Consider the following 20,137-nt stretch of genomic DNA (forward strand, 5'->3'; position numbering starts at 1 on the left):
GAACACGTTTGGCCAACGACACAAGCCATCCTATAAAGGACCATAGAAAATTCTGGATAAGAAGGTTGAAATAAATCATTTTAGAGCGTTCTGCATTAAATAAACGTTGAATTGCCAAAAACGCTGTAGAGAAATAAGTTACTTTACAAACACTAAGCAAGTTCGTGGGAACTGCGGTTACTGTTAGATTTTGCAAATTTCGAATAACGACTTTGATAAATCCAGCTTTTCTGTATTGCAGAAAATATGTCTCTTCAGCAGAGATAATGTGAAGCAAGTAAGGCTGTATCGTTCTAGGTCAGTTTTAGTCATATTCCGTGTAGTCGGTCGCACAACGGACGGCGACATATAGTCGTCTCATTACCCATAAGAGCACAGAATAGGCGGTTTTATTCTGTCAGTGTAAGTACAAGTGGCCCCCTGGCGAGCGCGCTAGCTTACTCTCCTCAGACCCAGCCAAAAAAAACGCTGTAGAAAACAGCACGTTATTAGATAGCTGTTGCATTGTATCCTGTACCTTATTGCGTTTATCATTTTACTGAATAGCTGCGATGCTTTACCCGCATATGCGAGAGCCATCGGCCAACACCCGTCAAATGTTTATTCAAAAACTATTTAGCTGAAAAATATTTAGCAAAAAAGATAAATATCCACACAGTCCGTGTACTTGGGCAATTCGATTTGTCGATGGGTTTGTTTACGTCTGCTAAATGCGTTAGTCAAATGCAGGAGCGCCTGCAAATGCTCACGTGGGTAGAACAGTAGCGCAACTATATCATCTGTCTGATTTCTATTGCAATGATAGAACGTAGATTCCCTCGGAAATAATCGTGTAATAATCTCAAAACAGTTTACCATAAAGAATAAAAAGACAGTTTTATATAGATATGTCATGTCGGTGGTCGCCCAACAACAGACTCTTTATTACCTTCGTATGACGCAACGCCAATACTTGTCGCTCAAGCTAACAACGGTTGCGGTAAAAGTGTAACTACACACAAACACGCTGCATAATCGTCATTCACGCCATAGCCATGCCGAGACTCGCTTGGCTAAATGTTTTTATTCTGACTACAAGCAGGTCATCGGCAGTGCTATGCCAATGCGTAGAAACTCGGTGGTGACTAGCGCATATTTACTATCATTAGTATTACTATTATTAGTTAAACTTTGTCTTATGGGCCGACATCCTCTAACGTTACTTACTTAACTATTGCCAATTATCCGAACTAGTAATTAACTGAAGCAAGCTACCTCGTGAAGTAACCTAGGCGTCCTTCCATTGGGAAACGAAAATATCCTATTGGCATTTTGTCTACAATTGCTACAAAATGAACGATTAGAATGGGTTTCGGGAGGCTTTCAATGGCTTTGCTCTCGTTTGCTCGATGAGGATCCCGAGTTTTTCATTTTGGCAATCGATTATTATGAACGTCCGCGTAATAATATTCATGATCGTAACAAAGTAGTGTGACTCTTAGCTTAACGACATCGCTAGTTGATCAGCGTTCCTCGTTTGAGTGAAGGGACGTACGCATATCTTCTAGCATTTCCAATCAGTCGGTGCATATATATATATATATAGTTTACTTTCTTTTGCCTTTAAATTTTCTGCTGGTAAAAGTCGTTATGGTTCCTTGCAAGAAGCAGGGAATATTTTGTCCATACAAGTAATTACTGTGCCTCCAAAAAACAAAAAGAAAGAATAAGCATATATAGACAAAGTTGGTCTTTCTTGTTATCTTTCCATGTGTGACACGACACTTCATCTGGTCCATTCGCACATTTATTGGTCCTTCGTGGTATGAGTGTGTTTTTGCATCTTTTTCCCTTTGAAATGCATTACAAGCAGCAAACATGCAGTAGATAAAATGATTATATAAGCTACAGGATCATGCACTGACGAGATTAAAATGAGGATGCACATTACGACCACTGAGAGCATCAGAAATTTTACAATCCTTTCTGTTTTTCAGGCTTCTCTCTATAGCGGTAAAGATCCCCGATCGGTTAGAATTTGTGCCTGTTTGTGCTCGTTCGCTCTAACCCTCGAGTGTCTTTAGCTTGTCTCAGTATATATGTACACTAATTCAGGTGGCTATTTGTCGTCACGTGGGGTAGGTGAGCACGACAAATAGGCTAAGTAATGCTACTTATATTCGGAGGTTGGCAGTTAGTTACACTCCGTTTCGTATCGTTCGTTCTCTCAGGGCTCGCAGCCGGGACCAGCCCCGCTACGAAGTTCGATTTAATGTTGACTAAAAGCTCTAGGCCTATTAGTTCATCCATGAATGTTTCAACCATTTATGTCGGGGCCCCCGTGTAGCCCCAGTTATGGCCGTGCATACTGGTCTCTACAGCAGTGTCACTTACGCAATGCTTTCGTTTTGCATTCTTAATTGATAGTAGCGTTATTAATCGGTTTTTTTAATTCGTGATCGTGTTCGGGGACCGTTGGAAGCGGCTGCTAGTCCATTTTGTTCCAGACCATTTGTATGTTGGCTAACAAATGCAGTTCCATTGTCATGCTCTCTGACTCTGACAAATGTTCGGATCTGGTCGTCTGCAGCCGTCATCCGCTCCTTTGCCTCATTCTGTCTGTGATTTTCGGTAACTTCAACGTCTGCATCGTGAAGCACACCTGGATGGCAATAACCATTTAGAAAAATATTTTTATAGTCCGTAGATCCGTTGATATGATTAAAGACATATTTCGTTCCGTTACCGTTGCTCTTGCCGTTTTTCACTTCACGTAGGCTAACGGCAGTAGAAGATATCGAGTTGCTGCAAGGGCCCTTTGTTAGGTAAGCATTCTTGTAAAAGTCGGCAAACAAGAACCAAAACATGATCGCATGGAAGCCAATCCACCACATGAAACCGCGCGGATAGTCGCAGTCGGGTCGAAATAAAAGCTGGAAAGAATGTACAAAGATAGCAATAAACTGCACCATCTGAAACGATGTCATATACTGTTTCCACCAGAGGTACTTATGCATGTGGGGACCTATGGCGGCAAGTCCATAGTAGAAATACATTAAAACGTGAACTAGCGAATTAACAAAGGCGAAAAATGTCGAGTGTCCTCCGGGGGTAAACTTCACTCCCCACCAAACAGACATTGGCATCATTCCATGGTGAATAACATGCAGGGTTGAAATGTGTGAAAATTTCTTTCGGAGCACGAAGAAAATTGTGTCGGTAAACTCGATAAACTTAGAAACGAAATACCACCACGCAAGATGTGTCATCTGAAAAAACAGAAAATGCATAATGGCGATGTTAGGCGACAAGGCTGATTTGACCGTTCTTGACAAAAGACAGAATACGCCGATTGGGCAATGCCAAGATCCTAGATTCGTCTATGGTAAGTTAGTTATTTGTTGCTCAGGGGTACTGCATTTAATAGAAGCGATCGTTACATACAAACTCAAATAGTCTTCATGCTTATAACTTAACAGCAACCTTCAAGTTTTTCATAAGAAGCATTCTTCATGCTAAGTAACATCAAGTATCTAGTAAAAGACACTTAGAATAATAATTCTCGCTTAGAAAGTAAACCAAGGAAAGGTTGAACCAATATTAGTAGCTCACTAAGATTGCTTCCTTTGTGTCGCTGTAGTCGACTGGTTGGCAATACCAGTTATAACTTCCGAACCAGCCGTACACGCCGAGGAGGCCAAATATTAGAGCTGACACAAGAACCATGAAGAAGTTGTAGGTCACCATAAGCCAACGGATATTCATGGGCTCCCGATCCTTCATTAATCGGGGACCTACGACCTGAAATTATATAGAATCATCGACCATAACATACTACGTTATGTCATTTTAGCAATGACTACAGCTTCATGATTGTCTAAAGGGTGTTGACAATAAATTCAATAACAAGGTAAGACTTGATAGCCCAGCATAAGCGATTGACACCGCTAATTTAATCGTGATTATTTATCATGTAACAGATATACTTTTCACCTTTTCGTGCACGAGAGGACAATGTGTCATACTTAAAAACGGTTAATTAATTCTCTTGTAACTACCATGCATGTGGAATTATTCTCTTACGTCTATACACCTATTAGTATGATCCCTGCCAAAAACTAGTTTATTTTTCCTTAAAAATGTGTACAATTTTCGTATTAGTGGATAGTCCGTGCAAACTGTGCCACTTTTGAACTGAACATGTTCTTATAATTAAACCGAGGAGACGTTATTAATAACTAAATCGATACCATCAGCATCCAATGCGAAACGGAAATCACTATATCGTTAACGTTCTTTGCTTTCACAATCGCTATCGCCGACATTTGGCAACCTAAAAGTCATCGTATCAGGCTATCCACTGAAAAATAATTTATAGACTACTTGATTTAGCAAGTTTGCCGTAAAATGTAATCTAAAAAAGTAGTGAAGGCTGAGATATAGGCAGATGCTACTTCTAGTATGTCGGTTTGAGTTCTGTTGTACGAAGTAATAAGGAAACAAAGTTGAATTTAAAGCAAGCTTTATTAACCATTAAATAGGTACGCCTTGACACAATTACAGGTGCCTGCTGTCGGCCAAACAGTTAAGCAAGTCAGAATGATAACCTTCGCAGCATTCCGTTAAAAGACACGCTAGATCAAATTAAGTGTCACCATAGCATGCTCTTTCGTGAGTAGGCCCAAAATTGGTCCACATCTTTGACCGACAATACTGCGTACTTCAGCGCACTCTTGATGCGAAACCTTAGTCTTTTAAAGCACGATGCTGAGTCCTAGCTAACACCAAAAAAAATCTAAATAACTCGAATTCTTAATTACATATTTATTTTGGATAGCTTGTTGTGCTAGGAATTTTTTTTCGAAACGAGTTCCTATTATGCAATAGGCAAAAGAAGCATTGCAGGAATTATGAATCTCAAAAGATCCAAGTGTATAAACGCACTAATTGATAAGAAACATTCTGGTATATAATACTCTAATCACTGGCCGACAAGAAACTTCATATGTGACACTTCCTGATGATTTCTCAATCAGACATAGCATTATTTTGTATTACTTATCATATTATAAAATAAAACATACTGCTCCAAATGATCATGGTAAAACGTACTTTGACGAAATACGCGTAGAAAAGGCATATTCCCAGTGTGGGCCAGGGTGAATCCATTAGTGGCCATGATGAAGTCCGAGGATCTGCAAAATATATAAGGACTTATGCGATGCTCTGAATACATATTGATTCAAAAATCAGGGCTAAGAAGACAAGACAGCAATATCGAAACTCTATTCATTATTTAAGTAAAATAATATTAAAACAAATAAAGATGTTTTTCACCCTGCCATATGGTGAGTACTCCAAGCAACTGCGAGTTTCAACAATATAGCCTATCAGAAGTTTTTTCCAAACGCAGGTTACGAATTTTCTAATCTAAAACCTAAATGCGGCCATTGATTAAATCACTTGAATTCGACTGCCTTAGTAAGCCCAAGCGGAGAAAGCATTACAGTAAACAGAAGGGGCTATGGATTCATGCCTGCCAAAATGGGTCACTGTAACAATGAATTCAAATGTCCAGTACATAGATAGCCTCAAAAAGAGCAAGTAGATATTAGAAGAAAAACATTGTAAGTGAACTGGAGAATACTGAAAAGATAAGAAATTTTGATATCACTACTCATGGGTCGCGATGTATGGATGGATGGATGGATGGATGAGTCCGAGCGAAAAAGTAAGGATAATCAATTTTTATATTGACACAACAATGAAACAGCAGCAAATAATCGACAACTAGTTCAATTAATCAATGTCTAAAATCTTTGTTTTCCAAAAACATCATGCTTTATATTCTGCTTGGTCGTTTACTAGTTATAGTTTACCCCTTAATAGGATATGATACTGTCGAGTTCAGCACATTTCAAAAGCACCTTTTCTGAAAATGATGGAAGGTACGATAGATGATTGAAGAGAGGTCTCGCGAAAGGAGACCGTGCATTACCAACTGATAAACACTACCGAATTTTTCAAAGTTTGTGGCAAAAATGCTTTTTCACTTTACATAACAACGTTGGTGCTGCTCTGGATTTTTCAACGTATGTATGTACCATTTTAAGTTTTATTGAGAGGTAAAACGTTTGTAGTCGGAAGTTTTACCTCTTAAGGAGCAGCATGCTGCAAGAAACAGAATATGCGAATGAAAAAACGATAACCATTTATCTGACTGAGTGCTATCAAGCTGATCGAGTAGCCAAATCACTTACATAGGCATTTAAAAGTTTTATATCCAATAGTACTTCGTGTGGTAAACCTTGATTATTACTTAAAATACCGAATACTGAAACTGCCAAAGACTGAAATACGTAGAAAATACGAAATACTGAACATTTTTTTCGCCCGTCATATGGTTCTCTGTTTACTGACTATGGCTTCACAAGCTTGCAAGCAAATTGACTTGGATTAGACGTTGGTTGTTTTTGCAGTAGTCATTGTCTGTTTACGCGATATCAAACGCTTTATCTAAAGCGGGTGCTTTTTTCAAGTTCAAAAGTGCTTTTTTCCTTGAAGATTTTTTTATCTGTAGTACGGTATCTTTAGTGCCGAAGATTACCATTATCTATAAACTTGATTAGTTAGTCATTTTTTACTTGAGTATATATATTTCAACAAGTGCGTCTTAAAGCTTTGCATACCTAGTGAGCAGTCTTTCGCTCGGTCTATTGTCTTATTAGTGTTTATAACTTTGTTGTTATGATCGAAGCTTGATAGCTACTTTTCAACCCAAAAGTACGCAATGAATGTTTAATGGTTATTGCAATTATGAGAAATATCACTAAATTATGACAATATATGAAATCTATATGACCTAGGAAAAAGGCTTTGATCTAAAAATGGATAACAAAGGCGCTAAGCGCTAAAATACCCTCATCATTTACGATCCAGAAACTCAAAAATGTCTACATTCCGAACCACCCCATTTTTCAATTTCCTTCAGTTTTTTTTTATCCTTACATTAAAAAGCATGTATACGCATTCTAAAAGACGCGTTTGAAATTTGCTAACCGACACAACATGGCTGAGCTATGCAAAATTGAAAACGATAGATTTATTATGTCACGGCATATGCAGGTATACTTTTTACTTCAAAAAGATTTTCGAAAGCCCTCATAATAGTCTAAAGACGAAAATAATGAACAGCACATAACACATAAAGTTTAAAGAAGGTCCAGCCAAACACAGAAATAAGCCCTTTTTGGTAAATGCTATTTTATTACTCAAGCTTGGCAGTCTTCTGAAGCCTATACATTTTCCCAGCATAGCCTCATCTTGTTAATCTGTCCAAATGATAGTTGGCAATTTAACCTGCGAAATGAGCATTTAGAGATGTGATGACTTCCTTATTCGATGCAAATCTTCGCTCCCTGAGCAAAAACAGTAAAAGGTTGCTGAGGGCCAGATCTGATAAATATGGTAGGTGATCAATCAACTAAGGCATCGATTCGTAAAGTGTAAGAACGTGCTTTATCTTGGCGAAACAATAATTTCGGTGTCTTAAATGCGGTCGTCTCTTCTTTCAGTTTGTCAGATAATGATACCTAATATGATCCCGTCATTGGGGAAGTCCTATGATTCTAAATGAAAAAACGAGTAGTTATCGCAGGGTTAGCTTTTGCATCCCTAAATCTTGACTCACTATTTAATAAACACGTTCTTTCGAGTTAGTTCCTTCGATCTTTAGCCTTAGTTTGACGGACGCCTCAATATTCATATTTTTTTTTTATATTTACAGAAATATTAACTTCATCATGAAATATCAACATGTTCACAAATATTACTCAATACATGCAATTATATTACTACAATGTTTTTAGGAGTAACTCTATTGTAATTTTGAGGCTGCAGAGCTGGAAATTTGCGGATCACACGATATATATATATATATATGTTTTCTTTCAGAATGTGATTAATTAAGAATATGCTGGAACAAAATTAACTTTTGAGCAAGGAAAATTAGTTCTAAAATGCAAGTGGAGGTACAGAAATGCACCATGAAAAACAGGGATATAAATAAGCAAAAAGACTAGGTCATAGATAGCTTTATATAGATTCACCGACGCGACCTACATTTAGTTGAATAAGAGAAAAATTTGAAATTAATCAAACTAACTCTGGATGTTCATAAATAAGATTCCGAAAGATCAAAAGCAGTAACGAGCTTAGAACTAGAACTTGATAGCAGAATATTCTAAAAATCTGTAAAACAATCAAATGATATAACTACTTTAAAAGTTTCCATCTTATAACACATTCGGGAGGAGTCTGATGAATTTTATTTCCAACAGGACGGAGCATACGGGCATTATCATCGTAATGTCAGAGCACATTTTGATAAAAATCTTTAAAACAGCGTTTCATCAACCGTGACAAGAGCTCAATAAATGAGATCCACATAGTTCTTCTTAGTATTATTAATACAGATGGGCAATCACGCTAATTACTAACACTTTCTGCTTGTAACATTTCGTCCATCTGCTATTAAATAGGACCCTAATGATTGGTTTTAGGCTTGCTTTCTTCTTTTTGTCAGGACCCTTCGTAGTTGTTGCAAGCAAAAGGAGAATACAATGTTTTTCAGACCCTCACAACAGGATCAGGGCTATATTTATAATCCAGGAAAACTGACTCCACCCATCGACAACAATACGAAAGGCAAAGGACAAGATCTCACGAAGCAGAGCTTCCTATGTGAACTTACCTAGGTAAACAAGGTCCCATCTCGACCTTTTTCTAGTTTTTTCATTTTAATGATTGCTAACGAAAATGTGGAACAGGTCGAGAATTATCTTAGGAATAATTTACCCAACATGAAACGGATCAGCCATGTAAAGCCACGTTTGCCGGTTGTACCGGAAGTAAAGTTCAAAACATTTACTTTGCGATCACTTGCTGAGTGGTCCCTAAATTGAGAATTTTAAGATACTGGCATAACGAACTTGTTAATTCAAATTACGATAGATGTAAATTCAACACGGTTTTATTGATGTGAGATAAATCCGTCCGTTTTTTTCTTAATTAACTCATTTCTTAATGTTTCCATTATGAAAAACACCACCTGAACCAATTAAAGTAAATTCAAATATGGCTCAGGAGTTCAATCGCGGAAAAACAGTACATACGTTGAGAAATTCTCAAGTATGATAAGAGGGGCTATGCGTAGATATACTGTAAAAAAAAGAGTTTTTTTTTTTAATGGTTGTATAAATCTGATTCGCTATATATATATATATATATATATATATATATATATATATATATATATATATATATAGCGAAAAAATGGAAGAACTGTTGGAAGTCAGCTGCGTGGACTAGCAAGGCTAAATTAACAAAACACGTGAATTGAAAACAGTTCATCGTGGCGACCGAATCAATAATACCACACATTTCAATATGGGAACTAATATCCAATACAATACCGATAAGAATACATACATGCTATCAATCACGCAACATCACAACACGTTATTCTTAATTTTAGCGATTCCAACGAAAATGTTTCGAATGCTCAAATTAGCATGGCTATTGCTTAACAAATAAAAGACTTTCGAGTTATCAATTTGCTCTAAAATCATGCGTTCCTGATGACGTCCAGCATATTGAAGTTTGTATATATATATATGAAATATAATATCTAGATTACCAAATTTAGTTCCAAGTCTTCAACGTATTTATTGCCGTTCAAAAGCTACATTGTTCTAATCTCCAAATTTCAAAATATGTAGGTTGATTCTCATTGTTTAACTTAGATCACTATGCGCCTCAAAAAATGGGCCTCCCTTATTAAAATCAAGTCAAACAGGAATTTAAAAAAAACCAGCGACTTTTATGCGTTTATCAGTTCTTATGTGGCATGCCACTTGGGGGTGCATACGGAATCTTTCTCGGGACTCTCGCTCTTGTATATTCTTGTGATAGACCTCAAAAATGGCTTACCAGGAAGTGCAAATCAAAAATGTTATACGGATAACTTAAACCGATTTCGACCGATCGACAACTTTCGAGGCTACGCAGCTCTTGTAAATACTAATTGAAGTGGTTACTGTATCATAAAAATGTGTTCATCTCAGTGCTGAAGTGGGCAGTCTTGTGCAATGGTTAGAACAAAGCAATGAATATATTATGGATAACAAAAGAGTTAAACGCGAAGTTCAGATGCTTCTCAGCTGACAGTGGTCACAACCCTTGACACCGAACTTTACGTCACTGAAATAGCATGTTACTATTTCCCTGATTTGTCCCACAATTTTCAACTAGTTTACTGCTTAACATATTTGTTGTAGCTCATTTATTTGTAGAAAAACTTCTTGATTCTAAATTTCCCCTAGAATCCGGAAGGAAGGCACATCCTTCGTAAAAACACGTATCACCTATATAAGAAGGATAAATAGGTTTATACAGAATTGGGAAGCCGTGTAACGTTCAAAGAAAACTAATCATTCTCCATTGGGTTGCTCGTACCAGTATCTCAATAATACGTTTTCGAGAGGAGTTACGTTCCTTATCTAGAAGACAGGTACCACTCGCATAAAGGTTCTCAAAACAAGCAATAATATTGTCTGCTCACTCAATAATCGTGATACATAGGTAATACTGTACCAGCTGTTTTAATAAAGGAGTACTTGAATTGAATTGACAAGCAACTACAATAATTATAAAATATATACGTTTGAATTATGTTCTACCAATTTAAGTGTTTGGCAAGACTGTTAAAAGAAGTGTCCGATTTGTCCGTAAGCCGCTTGTTCCAAGTTTAATAGAAATATAAAATTCCTTTGTGACTTCCCTATATAAATCGATAGAATTTGCACTTCCATATTTGTTAATAAAGTTGATATACAAACGCTCAGTGAATGAAGTCATTGCGATATGAAAAGAAAAATGCGATAGGAGATCAAAAACTAAGACAAAAACTACCGACAGTGCTCTTATATCAAAATGCGATTTTTACGCAATTTTACGTAAAATTTGGGAAGAGAAGAGACGTTTGATCGACCGTATAGGTAAACTACAAGCAACACTTAGCATATATAGGAGGACGGAACACTTAGGTTTTTTGAAGAACTAGACTAAGAACACTGAAATATCATTGCTATTTTTTCGAGCTGAATTGGAAAAAAATATATACTGTTGGCGCCATCATTAGCTTGAAGCATTGCTTTCATGGTAGAACTTTATTTTTCATAACAGCATATATAGAAAAAATTAAGTACGCTATACTGCCTTTCTGGCATCACTGTGTTTTGCACAATCTGTGGTTCCGTACAAATATTCGACACTAATTGATATAATACTTTTTAACAAGTAACTAACAAGCAAAAGCTTGTAATGAAAATAAGGAAAATTATTACCTAGCCATACAGTAAGTTTTGTTCAAATTTTCGAGAATAGTCGACTCCATGTGAGTACCGTAAATGCGAGCTCGAGGATGTCGTTTATAATCGATCACATAACCCTTGGCAGTAATATAGATAGACCTTGCAGGTCGTCGATTTTTGTCTAAGTACGTGTTTTTATAATGGCAAATATTAAAACAGTGTCATTTACCCAACTAATGAAAGAAACTAAGGGAAGCGAATGGTAAGTAAGTACTTTCATCTATACGTCTATACTATCTTTGTCTCATGTATCTGTCTATACAACTGTCCCTCCGTCCTTCTGCCGTTAGGTCCGGTGGCACGATAGTGTAATGATTTGGCTCATTCCGTTGCACGTCACGACGAAAGATCATCAGCTTGGTAATAGCAGACGCGTCATTATCATCAACATTTACGACATGCACGTCGAACCAGCGCACAACTATTGTTAAGCCGGCTCGAATATTGACTTTGTATATCCGGACTGCGTATAGCCAAAAACACATGCGAAATGTTGAACAGTCAGTTAATTAGTGCAGTCACCGACTCCTGTAAATATATATTACAAATAAAGCTAATAATAGATTAATTTAATCGTAACTTCTTCAGTTCTGAAACAGCACCATTAGAGGTATATATGGGCGTTATTTTAGCGTTTATTAGATTCCTACAAACTAAATAAAGAAACATAAACATCCGTGAGGTTTAGAGATTTATTCATGGATTACTGAACTTTTAATTAAAATATACTTAAATGAGAACCGGTAATTTTGGTAGAGAGCCATCATCATAAACCATTAATCGCAACTAGTCTGAGTTTGTTTTCACCGACCGGTGTTGATTTTTGGTATATTCTTTTTTGCACTGCACTTTCACTTCATTTTGAGTGTATTTAAAGATTTTTGTAGAATTAGCTCCGTAGAAATAGTGGTATTGGGAGTTAAGTGAGCTGACAGATTAGGTACTTATATTTCGGAATGAGGTGAAATCTAGAACTCCTTCCAGCGCTTCGCAAGTACGACTTGCTATAATCCAGCAGGTTCAAATTAGGGTCGTTCGGCGACCTCATGTACTCATGCCAGAAGATGCTTGTACTATTAGGAAGCCAACCTTGCACCTATTGACCTCTAAAAGCCGAGGCATTTTTCTGTTAAAAAAGTGTGATCTTGCGTCAGATGCTCTCACAGTTGTACAACAATTTGTGAAACAGTGGCTAAACGTTTTTCGTATCGCGCTAGCTGTTCTGAAAGAAGTATGATAACATGATGTTTCCCTCAGCGAATATGAACTTTCGCCGAAAATTATCTCTTGCCCACAGAAGATACATCCTTTAGATTTTGAATAAGCAGTGATCATTTGTGCGATTCATTTTTGCATTGAAAAAAATAATATTGAAAAAAATCGAAGACTACCTACCGCTTCATTCTCGAGAGAATTGATATTTTATTTTTATTGTCCTCAGAGAGCATTCGTCTAACTTAATACGTGACACGTACTTGAAATCTTCGTGAATAATTTGTACTATCGTATCCTCACTCACATAAAATTTGTTCACTAACTCTCTTATCAAAACAAAGGGATAATCGGAAATGTACTTTTAAACGAAAATGATAAACGCTAAATTCGTACTGTTTTTTGTTGTGCTGCGCTCAGATCTACTTCTGCTGCAGCCGCACGCCTATTTACGATTTGACGTGACTTAAAAAATCCATAGTTCCCGTAGAGATTCGTCTAACACATATAGCTAAAATAATTCGATTGATCAACGACTCGCCATTGTTAGCTATGGCGAATTTATGACGCTTTCGTTTCGTACAAAGAGTAGCGGATGAACGCATGGTTTTTGAGGCAAACAGCCCGCCAAAGTTCGTCCCAACATAGGCGCCGTATCCTGCATATGGACTGTAGTCGGCTGAAGCTGTTCGGACTTTGTTTGACTAGATCGCAAATAGTATGCAGCAACAGAAGAAGCAGACTCCAGCACAAGGCTTTATTAAGTGCATAACCAATCAACAACAGTGCGAATTTTTTGTAGGCTAATCAACGTCAATGAAAATAGCATTTCTGTCTTCATTAACGAATAAGTTTAATGGGACGATGGCTACCACTCCACAAATTCCTATCCAAGGCCTCAGGTACACGTCATATGTAAGGAAAGTCAGCTATGCTTTCAGAGTCCAATAAAGCAAAGATTTGATCGGTGTTCTTTGCTTTTCGACGGTTTTAAATGAGGCAGCAAACCGTGTTTAATTTTTCTTCGACAGAAGATCGCCTTTCCCGATACAAAATTTGCTGATTGTTCACAACGACCCCATGTACACATTATATCATGAAAGTCACACACATGATCCCTGAGACCGCTAATGTATCGAGACTAAATGTTGTTTGTTTCTCAGTTCTCGGAATAATTTGTCTTCAGTTGTTTTCTGATTAGGAATTATTTCTCTCCAAAGTGAACTTCAGAAACGCTTTGTGGCCGCAAAAACGAACGTGGCTAGTTTCGAGTGCCGTGTTCAACGAAGGAGACGTCATGTCACCGTGCTTTTTTTTCCCGAAGATGAAACAACCACCTAAAGAGGTAATCTGTATGCTCTACAAATTGGTATACGAATTTGGATACTCGAAGTGTCTAAACGAAAGCCTAACGTTATCCGGGGAAGTGGTGCACCGGTTCGTACCAGCCGGTTGGTGTAAAATCGACTGCTTGAGAACCTGAGCATGTTCTGGAATCAGCACAATTGTTCATCGTACTGATCAGATTTGAGCCCGCTGAATCCCTCTGAATGAAGCTTTATTGAGCGAGAGTCTAACAAATCGGCACATGACAACGTCGATTTGCTCATTCGTGCGTTTATCGAAAAGACATTGATATCTTTGTAAAGGGAACGTTTGGAATGAGTTTATAAGCGTTTATGAGTGGCTGAGGCCCTAATGGATATGGAAAAGTTAACATTCAATAAACACGACCATCAAGGTCGATACTTTTAGCCGTTTTTGCTTTGATGTAGTGTAGTAAAATAAACTTCTTTTCCTATAAAAAAAAATAATAATTGTGGAGTAAACCTTTCATGTGCAATTTTCGATAATAGGGTAGATGGCGCCTGCTTGGCCAAGCATGACTTGAAAGCTGAGAACGCCTTAAAGGTTAACATTTCAGAAAAAATTCGCTGTATTTCACAACTTTATTACAATGAAGCGCAAATGCTGCCCAGACCTATAACGCATAAAATGAGTGCTTTTGCGTGTCTATTGTCAAGGTGCGTTATCGTAGGAAATTCGAAAACACAAAGGTTCGATTGCTTTCGTTCTAAGGATTTCGATGTTGAAGGCATGCCTAGTTAAAGAGGTCAACCAAATACGCTAGAAGTTGATGAACTCATTGCATTGAGCAAGAGCGATATGGAAGTAACCATGACATCGTCAAAGAACAAGACAATCACCATCAAAGAGTTATTATGCATTTGAAAGATTGAGTACAAAGAGAAACTCGACGTTTGGGCACCACAAGAACTGACGCAAAAATATCTTTACAAAACTCTACAAAAATGCAACGAAATCAAACTACTTTTAAAGCGGTTGACCACGAATGATAGGAAAAGTGGATCACGTGCGATAGTAATGTGCAAAACAGATCGTGGCCAGTGCAAGCAACAGCTTTGCAACCTGTGGCAAAGCCCAAACGGGTGTTAAGGAAAGAGATGCTATGTGTTTGGTAGAATTCGAAAGGAATCGTGCATTGCGATTTGCTGCCGCATAATAAAGCGACTGATTCGGACCTCTACTGTCAAGAACTGGCCAGATTGTCACTCAATACTACACGTTATGCTCTTTTGTATAAATTTATATTTGGTTTCGAACTATGCTACAATCTTGTTACTGGCATAATAGAGAGATCTGATCATAAAATTTGATACCTGTGTCTTTTTTGTTATAACACACGAAAACGTATTTACATATATTTCCTCCATAGATTACAGCAGACAAACGGAAAAGCAGCTGAAAGCCCCATTGCCTATTATTTACAGATACAAAAATATACTACTTAGCAGGGACTAAACGAAAGACGTGTAGTTAGAGTAGTAAACTTCACGCCGTTCATTGGCTGCCACTTCCTTCAAGAGGGAAAAACAATCAGGCTCGCGGTAGTGCTTTGGCGATTCTATAGGCAACAGCAGCTGCTACTGCTCCCGTCGACACTATGTGAGCACTGGCTAGTTGCGCGCCCAAAGTGAGAGCCCTGCACTTTCCAAGTTGCGCGCTGTAGACTGTTTCAAAACTAATCTTGTCCGAGCGACCAATGCAAAGTGTGACTCCATTAACCAAATGAAACCGTTCCTTTAGTATATAATTTGATGTATTCGGTAGATTTTATGCCTGCTTCCCCACCCAGTTATCACTTACCACCTCCGCTAAGTGTTTTGTTGTACACGTCTCGCGCCTCGTGTAGCCACTTCACCATAACTTCGAAGTCCATCGTCAGATTGATGGAAGTGATCCTTCACAGTTTACGTTTTTCACTTGAAATTGTTTCACGGATTGCACAAAACCACTGAAATAACAACAACTAAATATGTGGCCGTTAATATTTTCGAACTGAGAACATGCTCCATTTAACGAAATCAGTTGACTAGCCAACTGATGATGGAAAACAGTCCAAATGAAATGATAAAGGTGGTAGCCAACTAACCTACTGCTTAGAGTTCGCGGGATTCGTTGCCAACTTGGCTTAATAGCACCGCAATTGAAATAATTCTGCTTTTGAGTGTCCTGTATTGTCGTTATACTTTGTTGACGTTGCTGGCCGCTCGCTATTTCTATTGTGTTTCTTGTCGTTGTTGATGTTGCTGTTACTCTGACAGCGCTGCTGAGTGCACGACACTTGTCGATCAATTACCGCTTACAACGCTTAATACAATCATACCCTTAAACAATCTAGCTTGTAGTCCTCGTACTGATCATCCTATTTGATAGGCAAAACGACATTAGCGCAGTCAACGATGGCTACAGTAGTAACAATTGCAGTAGAAACAAATATCACCACGGATTAACCAAGCCCTAGCCTCTGTTGCCTCCGATGAATCTTTTGTACTTTCAACTATTACCTGGTCACAAATGTTTTAACTGATGTCGTAGCCTTTCATGTAAAACGCCTAGGCTAGCAAACGGATTGGCACCACTTAAGTAGTAGCAGCAGCAGCAGCAGCACTCTAGTTGACTTCTCCAGTCCAGGACGAGCACCAGCCTGCCCAGCCTCCACCACTGCGGTCACAGTCGTTTCTGATGGAACAACTACAGCAGTAACGTAACAAACCGACACAGAAATGGACAAGGGACCACTCGGCTAAGCGAAAGACCGACCGAAAACAACAACAACAACAATCACGATCACCACCACGACAAAGAAGAGACTAAGGAGAAGCAACCACCTAAAGTAAAAGCAAGTTTCAAACCTTCGTTCATCCACCAACCTACAGCAGTGGCTGCCAGCTTAGCCAGCAGCTAGCTGGCTATCCTAGCCGAACCAGTAGGAGGGAAGGAGAAAGAAGCAGGAGCGGTGAACCTGAACGGCGCGGGCGGCGGCTAAATGATGATTCTGGCCTAGCGATGATCCTGCTGGATTGACCGACCAGCGTACTCACAGGGCGATCCATGTTTCCCAATTTCAATAATAGGCAGGTAGGCAGAAAGTGGCACATTTATGTCGACCGAAGGGCTAAGTAAACCTTCAAATTACGAAAGAACACATGCATATGCTTTAGAATACTAGTCGTATCGGTATTGATCGCATAGCCATTCGTCTTAGAGTTCGCTAGAAGACACAAAGGCCCGGTATCCTTTACATCTAGTTTGCCCATACACGTATTCCTCAAGGTAATAATTTCTGACTGTTCGGAAATAACTGAAGACTTAAAGGTAAATAATGCTCTTCTACGACCTTGTTTATTTAGTCGTCTCGTTGTCCAGCCGGCCGAAGGCTGAGTTTTCAGAAAGATCATTAAAATTCTTTGACATTATATCTTAAATAAGTCATCCAAGATAATATTTTCTTCTGTTATAACCTTTATTTACTTCTCTCCGTCTAGACATGTAAACCATTTGGTAAATTTTAAATATACAATTTTATCATAACTAAATGGTACAAACAGATACGAAAAATACTAAGCCAAGTGTAAATCATATTGAAACGAAACTTTTACTAACGCTTTACAACAGTTGTACCTAATATACGTTGTAGTATTAGAATGCCTATCAAAATCCCACTCGACTCCAAACGCCTACCTATTAATTAAAATAACTACGTTCAATAAAGATTACTGCTTGCAGTCAAATAAAAATCATTCACTTTAACCTTCTGGTGTGTGCTTAATCTTCGGCATGATTAGCACGGGATGAATCCAATTTGTAAATGAATATGATTTACGGGTCGGACTGAACAGTGACCTGAAACATTAACCGTAAGATAGCACGTTCATATATCAAATCTTTCACATACTTTAAGACTAGCCTGACACTATTTTTCGAAAAGTAAAACGTTTCCTTTAAAATTAAGTTTCAAGTAAAAAGAAGAGGAGATTGTTCACAGAGAAGTTTCTAGACGAATCAAATATTTTCATTGACAAATAAATTTTACGAGTTCTATGTACCACCATTGGAAAACTAACTTCTATTTGTGAATGCAAGTAAGGCCAAATCATGTTGTATTAACCCGAAGCATTCAAAAATTTGTTCATTATGAAAGGAAGAGACCACTGCCAAAAAAAGCTCACACCTTCGGGGTAGTTTCCTGGACAACTGAAAAAAAAAACATGTGGCCATGTCAATACAGAAAGCTTTTGTCGTAGCCGTCGTCCTTGAGCAAGCAAACATATGTTGATATGTGTGAAGCACACTAACTAAGCGAAGACAAGCATATGTGTATACATATTTCAACTAATTTATTTGTGGATGCAGCGCCATATTAGTATATATCCGTGTAGTGAATATATTGTATATACGAAATATCTCTTCATAAACTTAAGCTGTGTAGGTTAGCGGGACTTGTCCATTGGATGCAGTCCCGGCGGATCCATTTGAAAGATCCTATGGCAACATCTTAGCACCGTACAATCAATCATCGCAATCTAACGAAAAAGGCCGAACTAAACTGCTCAATTTCTTTGGAAAACTTATCGAAAAACGTTCATTCAAGAACTATTCGAATATAGCTTTCTACAAGTGGCCACAAGTGTAAGTAAATCAAGTTGGACATTGAAGCTCATTCAACAATACAGTGTCATCATCACAATCAATCAGTCATCACGCGGCTCTGCAAAAAATTTAGCTTTTTAATCAACACAACGCTGAAAGGATTATGCTTTAACGCTCAAAAGCAGTGCATCTAGTATACAGCAAAGGGTTCGCTTTCAAAAACAATCCTACTGACCAAATTAAATTTTGCCACACTTTCAGCGTTATGAAAACACAACACAAATATTTATTGTTGTTTAATATTGTTTATAAGAATATACATTCAGCATCAAATTATTCGCCGCATTATCATTAGTTCATTGTTGAAATTGTCCTATATTCGCACCTATAGTTACGGCAATATCCTTTGGGACACGGCTTACATACATGGCCATCGTATGCTATAATGAATCTTTGTCATAACAGTAATAAAACTAATCGACAACAACAGTAATATATTCCAATGATAACAGTAGTGTCGGCGACGAGGGCTAATTAAAAGAATTTTTTTTTTGTCTTGAATCCAGTATTCTTTGGACATGAAGTATGCATTTATACTACCAGCTATTCATAAAAATGGTAAAAATCATAATAGATATGATTGTTGTGTAGACAATAAAGTAGGAACGTACGATGATTTGGTCTGAATGTCTATTTTTATATATTTTATCTCAGAGAGGAGAGTATCAATCGTCGATTGCTCCTCGCTTCCACTCAGTACGCTTGTCGTATTGACTTCTCTCATCGCGCCTCGTTTTGTTGGTGGGGTTGTGGTATGTTCCGTTTTTCTACCGTTCAGTTTTGTATTCACGGATTTATTCAATTATATTAACTATAATTACCTGCTTTGTAATATCTTATAATAATAATAATAATAATAACCATCATCATCATCATCATCATCATCATCACCAATGTACTTCTTCGACTACTAATTCAAATGTACATGTACAACAGTCGCGCGCACAAAAAGACAGACATACACACACACACACACACAAACACACACACACGCACACACGTGATATAATACATGCCATGCACAAATTAGCGACGTCCATCTGCCCTCATCAGCCTTTACTTGTCAGTGTATATCTTTTTTGTTGTAAAAGCTGAAACCTCTCAGCACTGATACCCCCCGCAATGGGCAATGATGCCTGTGAAACGGTGGGAACAGTTTTCAATACAGTACACGGAGCGAATATAGTGATATTTATCGTGGTCAAACATGACTGGTCAAATGGTGAGCTGAAATCAAGAACTCAAATAATTAAAAAAATAATTTTTCTTGAGTCTTAGCTGGGAATTGAATCCGGGACCTGATAGTCATGAGTTCGGAATTCGACTTACCCTGCCATCAAGGCAGTATATATATATATATATATATATATATATATATATATATATATATATATATATTATATATATATCAAGATCATGAATATGACATTGTAGAGTTGTGTAGACGCTCAATAAAACAGTTCCATTGGTATGTTCATTTGAAAAGATGGGCCAAAAAA

General features: G+C 37.8%; 2 protein-coding genes and 1 long non-coding RNA gene across 14 annotated transcripts in view; 1 reads left to right on the forward strand and 2 right to left on the reverse strand.

Annotated features, from left to right (window-relative positions):
* Window positions 1-875: 875 nt before the first annotated feature.
* On the reverse strand, window positions 876-16,995 carry LOC111245227 (very long chain fatty acid elongase 7-like). 12 transcript variants are annotated; one of them, XM_022793291.2, is made up of 6 exons: window positions 16,859-16,988; window positions 16,078-16,350; window positions 15,792-15,939; window positions 5,092-5,174; window positions 3,592-3,780; window positions 876-3,248 (listed from the first exon to the last, which is right to left on the reverse strand). In XM_022793291.2, the coding sequence occupies exons 3-6, from the start codon at window positions 15,862-15,864 to the stop codon at window positions 2,415-2,417; spliced, it is 1,179 nt and encodes a 392-aa protein (XP_022649026.1). In that variant the 5' UTR covers window positions 15,865-15,939; window positions 16,078-16,350; window positions 16,859-16,988; the 3' UTR covers window positions 876-2,414. The 12 variants fall into 12 exon arrangements, with proteins under 12 accessions (XP_022649026.1, XP_086838157.1, XP_086838160.1 ...); XM_086982031.1 differs by having other exon boundaries at window positions 16,078-16,679; window positions 16,859-16,964; XM_086982034.1 differs by having other exon boundaries at window positions 16,841-16,962.
* On the forward strand, window positions 13,032-16,840 carry LOC147757703 (uncharacterized). Its single transcript, XR_015322517.1, has 2 exons — window positions 13,032-13,525; window positions 13,844-16,840. It is a non-coding gene; the product is annotated as an uncharacterized LOC147757703 (long non-coding RNA).
* Window positions 16,977-20,137, reverse strand: part of LOC147757704 (uncharacterized) — a 6,377-nt gene continuing 3,216 nt past the window's right edge. Inside the window, exons 2-3 of the mRNA XM_086982038.1 lie at window positions 17,740-17,831; window positions 16,977-17,113 (exon numbers count right to left, since the gene is read on the reverse strand). Of these exons, the coding sequence (XP_086838164.1) occupies window positions 16,989-17,113; window positions 17,740-17,831 (217 nt within the window). The 3' untranslated portion in view covers window positions 16,977-16,988. The remainder of the gene's footprint in view (window positions 17,114-17,739; window positions 17,832-20,137) is intronic.

Source organism: Varroa destructor, unplaced genomic scaffold (genome assembly GCF_002443255.2).
Source record: "Varroa destructor unplaced genomic scaffold, Vdes_3.0 BEIS01000002.1, whole genome shotgun sequence".
Lineage (NCBI taxonomy): Eukaryota > Metazoa > Arthropoda > Arachnida > Mesostigmata > Varroidae > Varroa > Varroa destructor.